Source organism: Dryas octopetala, chromosome 2, assembly GCF_963921425.1.
Source record: "Dryas octopetala chromosome 2, drDryOcto1.1, whole genome shotgun sequence".
In the NCBI taxonomy this organism is placed as follows: domain Eukaryota; kingdom Viridiplantae; phylum Streptophyta; class Magnoliopsida; order Rosales; family Rosaceae; genus Dryas; species Dryas octopetala.
The window spans coordinates 12685733-12700242 of record NC_141367.1 but is presented as its reverse complement, the minus strand read 5'-3'; the positions used below and the strand labels follow the sequence as shown (position 1 = coordinate 12700242).

Here is a 14510-nt window from a genome sequence, read left to right as displayed (position 1 = left end):
GGTTTTGGTAATAATTTGATTCACTATTTGTTTATTTGATAATAATTATATGACTAAACGATTTTCGATTTAGTTGATTTTTTACAGAGATATCTTCAAGTAATTATCTATTCAATGAATGGTTCCGATCACAAAAATATATTGTTAAATAAAAATAATAAAGAAAAAAGTCGGTGAAGAAGGTAAATAGCATTCTTTTTTATATAAATATTAGAAATAAAGAAAAAGAGGTTAAAGATTGTTACGTCATGCATCAACCTTTTAACTTTTAACCTTTTTCACTCCACTAGACTAGGAAAATTTTTACTAGTCACGCGATATCAATTAAATTTATAGAGGCGCTGGAATTGATACGAGGAATTGATCGTATAAATAAAAAAGTTAATGATTATAACACCCAGTTTTGGGCTTGCGCTTCCTCTGCAGCCCTAGTGGTTTTGCTGTTTTCTACTTTGGCCCAGTTTCCTCTTTGCCGGCCCATTTAATTTTCTTCCGGTCCACTGTTTTTTTTCAAATGTCATTTTTACCCTTATTTTTATAAATCGTTATATTTGAATGTCGCGATGCGATCATAGTTGCTCTGTGTCTCTGCTCGTAAAATTGAGCTTCGTTTACTCGATTGATCAAGCTTTGTCTACTCGATCTGGTATGGTTTTTGTCTCTCTCTCTCTCTCTCTCTCTCTCTCTCTCTCTTTCTTTCTCTCTCTCTCTCTCTTTCTCTCTTTATCTCTCTCTTTCTCTCTCTCGGTTTGTGCTTCATTTGGTATAGTTTTTGTATTGTTGTTTGATTTCAATTTCTGTATTTTTGGAATTTTAGATTGATTGATTGATTGAAGATTTTCGATTCATAATTTATTTTTTTTTGGCTCTCTGTCTCTCGGTTTGTGCTTCATCTGGTATGATTTTTGTATTGTTCTTTGATTTCAATTTTTGTATGTTTGGAATTTTACATCGATTAAAGATTTTTACGTTCAGAATCTGTTGGTTTTTTGTTTTGATTAATGATTTTAGGGTGTGGCTTTTGTTTTATTTTTTCATTGTGATTGTTGTTGTTATTAGAATTGGTACTGTTTGAATTGTTATTGTTATTGTTACTGCATGTGATTAACTTTTTAGTTTTGCTTATTTTTTTTGCTTTTTTAGATATCATGGATTCAAATTTTGTTGCAAGGGTTATTTACTGTTCTCAGACTGTGGTTTTGCCACTGTCTGTTAGTTGTAGTTTTTTTGGTTTGTGCAATTCGATTTGTACAAAGTTTAATATGTTGAAGATTGGTTCATTTGTGTTAAAATATATTCTTAGTGGTCAATCTGGATGTGTATTGGCATATGATCAGGACTTGAAGATGTTGTTTACGTGTTTGTCATTATTCAATGCACAAATAATTGATATTTTTGTTACTGACAGTGGTTATAGTAGCAAATCTTTGTGTTCTGCTGATAGTGGTGGGATTTCAACAAGTGATTCATCAATTGTTCAAAATGATTATCTAGGGTGTTATAAGGCTGAGGCGGAGAAGATTTATTTGACCAAGGCTTGGGAATGATATATTGAAGGTGTTGGTCAAAGATTTGAAGGTGGTGTCATCGAGTTTAGGGAGAAGTTGTGCAAGTATGCTATTGAGATGAGTTTTAAGTTTGTGTATATTAAAAATGAAAAAACTCGTGTGTATGCTGAGTGCTTTAAGAAGCTTTCAGATGGTTATCATTGGCATGTAAAGGCGTATCTTTGTAGAGTCAATGGTTCTTTTTACATTAGGCATTTGGATAATGTTCACACATGTCGTGGTGTGATTCGGGAAACAAAGTCTGAAAGATTGGTTTCTCGTGTTGTGAAAACTATTGTCGTTGATGATATTTGGTCTAATCCTGGGAAGAGGCCAATTGATATTGTGAAAGACATTAAAAATAGCTATGGTTTAGATGTGTCATACCGTACTGCCTGATATGCTAAGGAGTTGGCAAAAGATGTTGTTTACGGTGATGACAAGGAGTCGTACAAGCAGCTTGTTTGGTATTTGAAATCTTTGGTATTGAGTAATGATGGTACTGATGCGAAATTGCAAGTGGATGGTGAGACACAACGTTTTCAGAAGCTCTTTATCTGTTTTGGTGCTTGCAAGAAGGGATTCATGGCATGTAGGCCGATGCTTTTTCTTGATGGTACTTTTTTGAAAAACATGTTCAAGGGCCAATTGCTTGCTGCTATTGGAAAGAACGGAAATGAAGGTAATTTATTTGCTTTTTATGTGATTGTATTTTGTGAATTTGGTTTGTTTTCATTTTGATTTGAAGTGTTTAAACTGTCTGATTTAATTGCTACTGTCAGTTAGTAGCTTTCTTATAATACTTTGTTTTTGCAGGTTTCTATCCTCTTGCCTTTGGAATTGTGGATTCGGAGACTGAAGATAATTGGACGTGGTTCATGGAAAGGTTGGCTGATGTTTTGGTTCCTCAAAAGCGGATAGTTACTTTCATTACTGATCGGAATGCTGGTCTTATCAATGCTATTGCTACTATTTTTTCGGGTTGGCCTCACAGTTTTTGTTTTCAGCATTTGAAACGTAACCTTGCAAATAGGTATCTGACAACACACAATAAGTATATGCGTGAGAGGGTTTTATATTTGTTCATGTGTTGTGCTTATGCACGTATTGAGGAGGCATTTAACTTATCTGCTGGGAAGCTGGAGTCAGAGGGTGGTCGTCCTGCTATTGACTTTTTGGCAGAAGCACCATATGAAAAATGGTCTAATGCGTTTTTTAAAGGTAACAGGTATGGAAAAATGTGCAACAATGTGTCAGAGTCATTTAATTTTTGGATTTTGGAGTTGAGGTCCCTCCCCATTTTAGATATGATTGAAGGCATTATAACCAAAGTGATGGAGAATATGGCAAATCGAAAAATAGAGGCAGAATCGTGGTCTGCTGAGCTTTGTCCTAATTTGGAACTGAAGTTGAGAGAGAGATCCAAAGTTTGTTTGCACTGGAAGGTGATTCGATCTTCATCTCATGTCTACCAAGTTGAAGGAAAGGTGACTGTGTGTTTAGATTTGGAAAAGAAGCTTTGTTCATGCCATGAGTGGCGTGTTTCACGGTTTCCTTGTGCTAGTGCTTTTGCTGCCATTTAGAGACATGGAGCTTCAATGTACAGTTTCATTGACAGTTATTTCAAGACGGAGTCTTTTAAGGGTTCTTATGAGTTTCCAATTTTTCCGGTTCCAAATATTGCTCAGGCATTATATGATTTTAGTCAAGATGCTATGATAGTTCAGCCTCCTATTACTAAGAGACCTTGTGGTAGGCCAAAGACAAACAGGTCGAAGTCTATAGGTGAAGAAGCTACTCGTGCCAGACAGTGTAGTCGCTGCGGAAAACCTGATGGTCATAACCGGAAGACATGTAGAGAGCTAATTTAGTTTTATAGTTGCTCTAGATTTTAGTAATAATGGTACTGCCTGACAGTTTATTGGTTTATAGGTTTTAAACAATTGAGGAAATTTTATGATTGCCTCCTCCATGCATTGGCAATATGTGACTTGATTAATAGGAGCCCATTTGTAAATGTATTTTGGATAGATATTTTTTGTTACTGTTGCATAGTAACATTTTGTTACTATGTTGTTTTGGCTTTTGGAAATGATATTTTTTCATCTCTTAATTTTTGTTTATGTTATTCTTATGATTTTAAATTGTTGTGCTTGTTTTAATATGGTGGTTTGTGAAGTCCATGCATGTGTTGTGGTTCCCTTGTTACTGTTTAATCACGTTATTTGTTACTGCCTGGCAGTGGCAATCACATATTGTTACTGCTTGGCAGTAGCAATCACATATTGTTCCATTGTGTGGTAGTGGCAATCATATATTGTTACTGCCTGCCATTGGCAATCACATATTGTTCCATTGTGTGGCAGTGTCAACCTGTTAAGCATTTTAAAATTCAATATAAAAATTGAAAGTAGTACAATAAAAAGCTAAAGGATTTCAATAAAAAAGACAAAAGAGTTCAACATAGAAATAAAATTCTGCAATATGTTTGAAACAAAAATACATAAACTTGAATTTTAAAACATAAAAAAGCAGTAGGTAAAGTCTTTCTTCGGCACAGCACAGAGTGTGATTAGTCCTTGTTCTAGATTTTCTTGAAGGATTGAAGTTGCTGTGAAGTCCAGCTTTGTTCATGGTTAATGAACCTTTCAATTATATTTGCTTTGAACTTTTGAATGTCCTTTTTTGTGATTTTGTTGTTATTCAGCTCTTCTTTTGAAACTTTGTCCATATAATACATGACAAAGACCCCACAATCCAATCTGCAAATTATAAAATTGAATGGCATCAGTTTAAGATTATTTTTTTAATAATTTTGTTGAAATTGATCTATATGCATATGGTAGACGACTTACGATGTCTCTGACTGCTGTGGACAAATTTTAGATTGGTGAAGTTCGTAGTCATTGCTGAAGTCTTTCAACCATCTGAGTGTTGCTTCATTGTCATCTGTGAGCTCAACTTCAGTGAATTTGAGCTCTCTTGCAGTGCTTCTTTTGCTTAGCTTTCTTCTTATTCTTGATTTTAGAATACTATCCGCTACTTCCTGCATGACATAGATCCAACTGTCCACGCGCGCTTTCTGCATTTTAAAGTACATTGTTCTTAAAAATTTAAACACATTTCATATCAATCTTTAAGTACATAGAATTTAGTTTTATGAAATTTAAACACATTTCATACCAGTCTTTGAGCTTTTTTGTAGTATATATCCATCTCGATCCTTCTTTGCTTCAAGGGGTTGAAGTGAAGCCAATTTGCCGCATCCTTGTCCATCACAAGTAGTGTGTGATGAAAAGTTTCAGAAGTGACCATTAGGATGAATATCTTGTTCGACTTCCCCAAGCAATTAAGGAGAGGTTCAAAAAGCAATTGTTCTATCCCCAACTGATCATCTTCTGCATCCTTAATCTGTTATTGAATTGCCACTGACTGTCAGTAACAATGATGAAGTCTTGGTTAATTTTGAGTAATGAAGTTTTAAATGAACTTACTGAAGCAAAGGTTGTGAGAAATGTTGACTTTGCAGGTGTTTCCGATTCTATTCTGTCCATTTCCTCTTGGAGTAGTTCTCCAAATGCATCAATCATTTGGTATGCAAGATTTAAACAATGTTAAGTAGTTTACAATAATTTTTACTCTTTAAATTAATTTGAGTTTCCGTAGAAATTAGTCTTACATTATTTGCCACTGCATTGTCCATGATCAAGTTTAGAACATGTTGTCTAGAGATTGCACTGATTCCACCTTCTCCTTTTTGCCATAGTAAGGTGCTGCATAAACAGTATATTGTAGTCAGTGTGTGTCAGTAGCTTAAGCTATTGTTACTGTCTGGCAGTGGCAATCAAGTGTTTTAAAATTCAACATAAAAATGGAATAGTACCTGTGTGGGGCATTTGTCCAAAATTCAATTAGGAGTTGTTGAACTCTTTCATTCAATAATTTGAAGACCGGATACTTTGACCACTTTATGTTTTCAAGATTTGGTCTTTTTGTAGCTTGTAGTGTTAAGTCTGTATCACCTTCCTGGGTCAGGTCATTATCTTCTTGGGTCAGGTCCAGGTCCAAATCAAAGTTTGGTTGTTCACTTTTTCCTTTGCCTTTTTCAGTTCTTGTCTTTATTTTTCTTGTTTTGGGTGGCAATTCTGGTACGTCTTTTCTTGCAGCTTTCTTCTTCTTCCTTGGTTCAAAGTTGTATTCATATATATCATCAACCTTTCTAACTCTGTCTTCTCTCTCCTTTAACCTTCCCATCATTGAGTATTGTACAATTGCAAGGCAGGGAGAAGACTGTTCAGGTTGATGCTCTGCAAGTTGATTGGGAGTTAATTCAACTGAGGCAGCATTCTCAAAGGTAAAAGATGGTGAAGGCTCATCTTGATGCTCAGAAGAGTCTTCAGCTGTATGCCCTTGTTGAGGAGTCCTTGCAGCTTGAGGCTCATGTTGATGCTCAAAAGAATCTTCAACTGGATGCTCTTCTTCCATTTGCTCGTCTCTTTCAGGTGAGACAAGTAGGCTTGACCTTTGTGCTTGGCACTCAATGTTCCCACTGTTATCCAACTTCTCAATCATCTCTTTCTATCTTGAAATTTTTTCTTTCAGATTCTCAATCTCTTCAAAGAGTGATTTTGTTTTGGCCTCTTGAACTTGTTCCTCTATATCACTTCTTCTATTTTCTTTCTCTTCATTGAGTAATTGCTTAACTTTGTTGTTCATCATTTTCAATTTTTTATTTTCTTGGCTCAGTTCATAATTGTCACTCTTGAGTTTCCCAATTTCGTCCTTTGCAGTGAGAACCATTTGCCAATAACTAGCATTTTTCTCATCAAGTATGGCATTGTAAGTGGTGAGTTGTTTAATCAATTTTTTGCTTGTGACTTCATCTTCATCTTCATTGTGATCTTCATCTTCATCTTCATTTACCACTAATGTCGTTAATTCTTTTATGACTTCTTCATAGATGTTACGGAATTCTTCTATGTCCTTCTTATCCCCTCTACTGATTTGCTCACTTTCAAAGCGGTCTAATTGCATGCATAAAAGAAAATGTTAGTGTTTGCCATATTGTTACTTTGATAAAGTGGCATTTTATTACAAACGGAAATGTGAAATTCCAGTTGTTACCACCTGGAAGTAACAATTACAATCCTACATATTTGACAGTAGGAAATAGGCACACCAATATGAGAAATTCTAGTTGTTACTATTGAAAGTAACAATTAGAATCCCACATATTTGACAGTAGGAAATAGGCACACTAATATGAGAAATTCCAATTGTTACTACCTGAAAGTAACAATTAGAATGCCACATATTTGACAGTAGGAAATAGGCACACCAATATGTGAAATTCCAGTTGTTACTACCTGGAAGTAACAATTAGAATCCTACATTTTTGGTACTGTTTGGTTGCTCATAAAAGACACAAAATAAAAGGAAGTATGACATATACATAACAATTAAGAAATATGCATAGGCAATGGCAATTTCTGGTTTTCTGGTGTTTGTTATTGTCTAATAGTGGCAACTTATACAACAAACATGCACAATAAATGTGCAGTGGCGTTTTGTTATTATTTTTGAATTCTTACCCAAGCTTCGAGTGACGGTTCTACTTCCATTTCCTCCTCTTTGTCTTTTTTATCTAACCAATATATCTTGGAGTGTCGGTTGTGGATCTTTATCTTCTTCTGATTCTTCTGTGTCTCCTACTCGGCATGTTTCCTCATTAGTTGGTTTCTCCTCTCTTTCTTCATCATCAAACATGTTCTTCACAATTTAAAGTGAAGATTGTTAGTATTTTGGTTTTGAAAATAGTTACTAGTATAAAGTAACTATGTTTTGTTTAATTTGCTTTTTTACTTTAAAGTCTTTAAGTCTGTAATGTTTCAACTTGAGATTGAGATCATCCAAATCCCATTTGACTATGTCAGGAGTTTCCTCCTCTCTGCCTTTGATTGGATTAATGATGTTTGTCTTTTTGCATAGCCAACACTGGAATTCATCAAAGAGAAAAATCGTACAAAAATGGTTAAAAGTTGTAATAAACAATAAACATAGTGTCTAAAATAATACATTCATATTTAATCAATTCAGTTTAGTGCTTACCAGTATGGCAACAACACAACCAGCCATTGATTTACTGTCTTTGCACAATGATTTGTGCAAGTAATCATGCACTCCCTTTGCCCATGCTTTATGTACCATTCCATCCAAATCTTCAGCATGCTTGACCAAGTCCCAAGTAAGGTGGTATCCAGAGTTTGGGAATAGGAAAGTAGCCAACAGGTACAAAATTATCAAACGTACAACATCGTCACTGTTGTCTTTCAGTCTTCTCTTCCTTGAAGTTTTCTGATTCCCTGCTGGTGTCTGAGGTTGTTTTCCTTCCTCTACTACTTTATAGAGAGCATTTTGCACTGAGGTTCTATTTATCCTTTGTTCATCATCCTTAAAGTGATCTGTAATGAACTTAGATTTCTTGAAACCTTTTTTTGTCAAGAGAACTTCATTTCCCAATTCTGGCAACCCAAATAAATCAGCAATGTCACTTGTTGTAAGTTCTATTTCCTTTTTACCAAAATGGAACTTCTCTGTTTCCTTGTTGTATGCTTGGATGAAGAATCCAACACCGTCGTCTGATTTCACAGGGTTGCTTCCCATCATTTCATTGCGAAATGCATTTATAAGTGGCCAAAAAGGTGTTTTCTGTAGCTTCTTGTATACCTTGGCAGTCAGGTCATCTTTAATTTTGTCCATAGTACTTTGGAATGCAACCATGTTGCACCTGTACTGAATTTTTTCGGACTGTTTTGGTATAATCATTTTTTCTTTTGCACTTGTTATTGCCTTTTTTGTAGCCATTTTCTTTGAATCCTGCAATATGGTTGCAAAAAAACAGATAGTTACTACCAAATGTAAGATTCTAATTGTTACTACCAGCCAGTAACAATTAGACTCCCACGTATTTGTCATTGGAAAATCTGCATAGGCAGTGCTAATATCTAATTTGTGAGATTCCAATTGTTACTACCAGCCAGTAACAATTAGAATCCCACGTATTTGGCTACCTCTAACAAGCCCACTTCCTCCACTTTTCAGTCCTAAGAATCCTCACTCTTTTCCCTCAGTAACAATTCAAATGCAACACTGTTTTTAAGTCTAACCCAATGCCCCAGTCTCCAATTCAAAGAAAATGTGCAATACATTGACAATGGCAATACATAGGCAGTGGACATATCAAATTTGTGAATTTCAATTGTTACTACCAGTCAGTAACAATTAGAATCCCACGTATTTGTCATTGGAAAATCTACATAGGCAGTGCCAATATCTAATTTGTGAGATTCCAATTGTTACTACCAGCCAGTAACAATTAGAATCTCACAAATTAGATATTAATCTATATCAATTAGACGACTACCATATGCATATAGATCAATTAGAATCTCACGTATTTGACATTGGGGAATATTACATAAACATAGGCAATTTAACCAGACAATGACATATATTACCAAGCAACCCAATAGTACCTGGTAGTCAGTAGCTTCTTCTTCTTCTTCTTCAATGTTTTATTGAGGTAGAAATTTGTTGTTGCTTCTTCTTCTTCTTGGACAATGTTGGTCAGTAGTTATTAGGGTTTTCTTTCTCTCTGCTTGGATCTCTTGTCGAGAATGGGTCTGGAAAATCATTAAAAAGCAACCGTTTAGTAAATATCGAAATGGGTTTATGGCTATTAGTAGATATTGACAATACTGTCTTTCACTGAAATGGGTCTAGGTTTTTCGATGAAAATTGTTTTTGGTACTCGGTTCAATATATAATGTTTTGTAGAAGAAATTGTACCTGGAAGTTAGTAGCTATTGAGGTAGAAATTGGGTGTCGTTTCTTCTTCTTCCTCGACAATGGTGGTCAGTAGCTACTAGGTTTTGTTTCTCTTTACTTGAATCTCTCGTTCAGAATAGGTCTGTGGTTTTTTATTCTTCAAGGCAATCGAAGACGGTTTTTGTTCTTGGTGTTTTTGATTCCAGAAGGCTCTTTGATTCGTTATTTTTTTATAATCATCTGCTAATACGGTTTAAAGAGGTTTTAAGAGGTTAATTGCAGTTATGACAATTAACGGATAGTTAAAGGAACCGGTGGCAGGACCCGTAAATTTGCTGCTTTTTAATGATTTTTGTTGCCACTCTTTCGGGCTATTTTAAAAGTGGGCAGCATTAGTTCTGCATTTTTGCAACTGGGCCGCACAATCACTGTTATTTTATAATTGGGCTTTAAAAAAAAACCCTAAATAAAATGGCGGATTTATAGAGCTGAAATTAATCCTTCTTTCCCAATAAAGCGTAGTAATTACTATGCTTATTTTGGTCATGGTTTTTTTGTCATTTGACATGCATTATATGGGGTAGATTTGTTAATGCCACGTGGGTGGCTATGATTTACTCTTTCATTGTAGTTGTCTTAGGCTGTATATTTTAGCAACATTATCCTAGCAATCAGAAAACGTGTGGATCGAGCTGAATATATTGAATTCTCTCTTTTCTTATTTGACATGCATTATATGGGGTAGATTTGTTAATGCCACGTGGGTGGATATGATTTACTCTTTCATTGTAGTTGTCTTAGGCTGTATATTTTAGCAACATTATCCTAGCGATCAGAAAACGTGTGGATCGAACTGAATATATTGAATTCTCTCTTTTCTTGTGCGCGTAGCTCAATTATAATTGTTGCTGTGACTGTGAGTTGTGTCTGTTTGAGTGCAGAAGGCTTATTTAAAAGTCAACGCCAATAATAGTACTGGTCAGAGGCTCAGAGCATTTGGACAAAACAAATCAAGAAAATAAGACTAAGCAAAATATTCTGATCCCACAATCTCTCATAAGTTTGGGTCCCATCCAATTCTCAATTATTGCCTATTTAAAATAATAATAATAATAATACAAAAGATTAACTTATAATTGTCAAGTCAAGCGTAAGAAAATTATTAATTTTTTTTTTCTTTCTTTTGTTTTTGCTCTGCCAGTCGAAAACAGGATTTTGATGGGTCTTTCATTTAACCAAATAAGAACATCTTCAGACTTACCATTTAATAATCCAAACATTTAATATTTTAGAACATCAATAAAAAATTACTTTTAAAAAAGATTAGACAGATAAAAATTATTTATTTAGTTTATTATAGACAACATTATTTTAATTTTATCCGACTAATTGTATTTGTCTACATAGTTTATATGACCAAACAATTACCAATTTAATTGATTCTTTTATAGAAATGACTCCTGAAGAGTTAAAATATGAACAATTCAGATTATAGAATTAAGTGTATTGTCCGGTGATACTTAGAGAAGATATTCTTACTTTTTTTAACGTAAAGACATCCTTACTTGAACGAAACTTATATATATGAAAAAAATATATCAAGGAATACATACATTGCTGCTGACTATTTAATTTAGTAGTATCCAATTGTTTTTTTTTTTTGAAGAGACTTAAGTTCAAATATTATGAACGATAGTTGTTTATTAATAAAAAAAAATATGCATTAATTAACATTGTAATTAATCAAGTAGGATTTTGCGCTTGAGAAGGACGAATAATCCAACGTGCAATCCATCATGAGTAGTGAGGGGAGAACGCCCTGCAATTTTGTTGGAGTATCGTTGAAAGAGTGGTTGTAAGATTCCATTGCCGAAGTGTTTGGTGAGAATGGTGTCGAAGCCAGCTCTAGTTTCTTGTGCAGTAGGCAGAGGCCTAGGCCCAGGAGCTGGTTGGACCTCCATTCTCAATATATCAAACCACCCATTTTTCTTGATTATTGTCCCCAGCTCCTCCCTGGAGGGGCAGTACATTGGCAAGTTGAAACTGTCAAATCTTTCTTGGCTTATTAGTCCCTGCAAATTCAACCTACAATTAAATGTCCATCTAAATATTATATATTTATATTTTTTTTATTTTAGAGAGAGGAATTTAAATGTAAGACATCTCTAACAATATTATAGAAAAGAAAAATACCACTAAATTACCACGAACAAGATCGTGTGTATATATATATATATATATATATATATTATGTAAATAATATTATGACATACATATTTGACTAATTAAACATATATTTTTTATTGCCAAATGCCTATTGTTAGCTTTTTAAGCAAAATTTCAATTTGTGTCTAAGTATTAATTATATATGCATAGCTAGCTTAACATATTTTTTTAAGGCTAATGAGGAAAATTAATCAAAATCTAAACAACGGCGTACGTAACGTTAAACCCAAACATCATATCAACAAAGAAAATATCAGCAAATTAAATATCTAAACTCGTGTTATGTATGTAATTTGTAAAATAGATCGTATATACAAAGGTATATATGTTCCTCATAAAATACGCCAAGAAATCATCATGTTTAATTTATGTATGTGCGCACCTCATTAACCATATCAGAAAGACTGGACTCCATGGGTTCAAAAAAAGGGGCAGTAGAATGTTGTGCCGGAAGCGTGCTATCCGGACGCCCCGGAAGCAAAAGCAGCATTAACCCTAGAGGGGCAAGCTCTTGGGCTCGAGCGCCAAGGAAAGACTCCATGTCCTTGGCATACTGAGCCCAATATGCCTCTCCAACTTCTTTGGCTGAATAAGCATACAAAATCCTGCCCTTGTTGAATGCAGGAGAGTTGAGATCAACCACCTCTTGTGGTATCCTAGAAAGCCACTGAATAGCATACGCAGAGTACACAATGTCTAGAGATGCCTTGGGAAACAATCTTCCATGAAAAGATCCCGGAACCCCGGCCGCGAAATATTGCCTATCTCGAGGGAGATTGAAAAAGAGATGGTTGAAATCGTTTGAAACCACATCGCTAAAATATACTTGAAATTCGAGTGGGAGGTCATGATCGCCAGCTGACTGGCCACCTTTACTCTTCTGCTGCAGATGGTATTTTTGTGTTACGGCTTCGATTATATTGTTTACTGCAAAGAATGTGTTAGGTCCTACAGAACAACCCAAATCAGCAATCCGGAATGTTTTGCTTGAAACAATATTTTCAATGGCAAGGTTTTCGACTATTTCTGTAACCATCATTTCTCTTGAATGAGCAGCTGCGTTTCTCTACAGTAAGTTAATTCAAATATATAATTAACACTACAATTAATAAATACAATTGATTATGTGCATATATACATGCATATAAGCGTTCAATTAATTGTTATGTAGACCTGACGAGAAGAGTTTATGGAATAGCTGTATTCTCCATCCCCACCATTCATTGCGTAGCCTTCAGACGATGTGCAGCTCATTTCTGTTGAATTTGCTGGTTATAGTACCTGAAATATAATCAGGAATTTTATGCAAGAAGGTACAGAGGCTACAGAGGGAATTGTTCAGAGGAATAAATGGAAGAAGCTGATGCAAGAATGCTCTGGTGTGCAAGACGCACAAACCAGCAAGTTATTTTTTTCATTCACAATTCTGTTACACAAAATGACAACACTCTAACAAATATCCGTTGCCACTCACGAGCCTATGAGCTCTTACAATCACTCAAGCATCACCCTATGAGACAATGCCACCTGTACAACAACATTTTAATTAACAAATTAAAAGGAAACTGAGTTATCAGGCAAATGCCTTAATTAACTCTAATAATTTCTCCTTCCATCTCTTCTCTTGTCTTCTCTTCTCTACACACCGCACAGAAATGTCAGAATGGCAAATTGTGCAGCACGTCTTTAATATATATAATCTATCCTCCTGAGAATATTATAATGTGTACTGGTGACTGGTGATCAATATATATTATAAACTATAAAAATGCGGTGTGAATCGTGCAATATTAAAATTTATCAACGACTTTCCCAAATAATACCAAAAAATAAATAAAAAATTAACGACAATTTTATAGTGAAGCACGTCAGCACTGGAGCCGATGATGTATGACGTCTGTGAATGATTGATCCAATAGCTGTTGGAAAAGTTTTATAAATAAAATTAGGTTTAAATTTAATTTAAACACATAATTATATATGTCATTTCAACAGGGTCTATAAACTTTAAAATATTTCAAATATACACCCGATCTACTATCTAAATTGAAAAATGAACTTCCGTCCATTGATTTGTTGAGAGATCAGTTAAATGCCAGCTTGGCTTTTGCTGACCGGGCTTACTTGGCGACGTGGCGCCATCTCAGCAAACATTTCCCGCTAAATAAGCGACACGATGACACATGTCCACCTAACCCCTGACATGGGCCCACAAACTCATCATCTCTTTCTTGTCGAACATAGATGAGAGATTTATATTCGAATTTGGAGGAAAACATGATGTTTTTGGAAGACTAAATGAGCAGGAGAGAGTTCGACAAGCGGGAAAGAGGTGATGGGTGTGTGGGCCCGTGTCAGGTGGACATGTGTCACTCATTTGGCGGGAAAGGTATGCTGAGTTGGCGCTACGTAGCCAATTAATCTCTGTCAGCAAAAGCCAAGCTGATATTTAACTGATCTCTCAACAAATCGATGAATGGAAATCCATTTTTAAATTTAAATAATAAATCGGGTGTATATTTAAAATATTTTAAAAGTTATGAACCCCGTTAAAATGACATATATAATTATGTGTCTAAATTAAATTTATGCCATAAAACTAAGTAATCTGTATGCATGCAGCATGCAGTACCCTGACAGTAAGTCCAGTGGTGGAGCCGGCCCAGAATTCTTGAATGGGCTGATTAATGGGATATCATGGGCTAGAGTGCCAAGATATTAGATTTGTTCCCATTTTGTCCTAATTCAACTTAGAATTTTATTTGTTTTTGAAAAAATTAGGTGGGCTATAGCTGGATTAGCCAACCCCTAGCTCCGCCCTTAACAGTAACATTGATGCATGATGTTATTAATTCACGTGTTATAAGAACGGTAGATGATGAATTTATATTTTTAATATACAGTATTAAT

General features: G+C 35.0%; 2 protein-coding genes across 2 annotated transcripts; one reads left to right on the top strand and one right to left on the bottom strand.

Moving 5' to 3' along the window:
• The first annotated feature begins 555 nt into the window (after nt 1–555).
• LOC147293187 (uncharacterized) lies at nt 556–3418 on the top strand. The gene is made up of 7 exons (XM_086231025.1): nt 556–646; nt 1144–1211; nt 1338–1461; nt 1558–1892; nt 1956–2229; nt 2364–3034; nt 3131–3418. The coding sequence occupies exons 1-7, from the start codon at nt 556–558 to the stop codon at nt 3416–3418; spliced, it is 1851 nt and encodes a 616-aa protein (XP_086087151.1).
• Nucleotides 3419–10939: 7521 nt separating this feature from the next.
• Nucleotides 10940–13032, bottom strand: LOC147293186 (loganic acid O-methyltransferase-like). Its single transcript, XM_086231988.1, has 3 exons — nt 12774–13032; nt 11983–12666; nt 10940–11446 (listed from the first exon to the last, which is right to left on the bottom strand). The coding sequence occupies exons 1-3, from the start codon at nt 12852–12854 to the stop codon at nt 11114–11116; spliced, it is 1098 nt and encodes a 365-aa protein (XP_086088114.1). The 5' UTR covers nt 12855–13032; the 3' UTR covers nt 10940–11113.
• Nucleotides 13033–14510: the final 1478 nt, after the last annotated feature.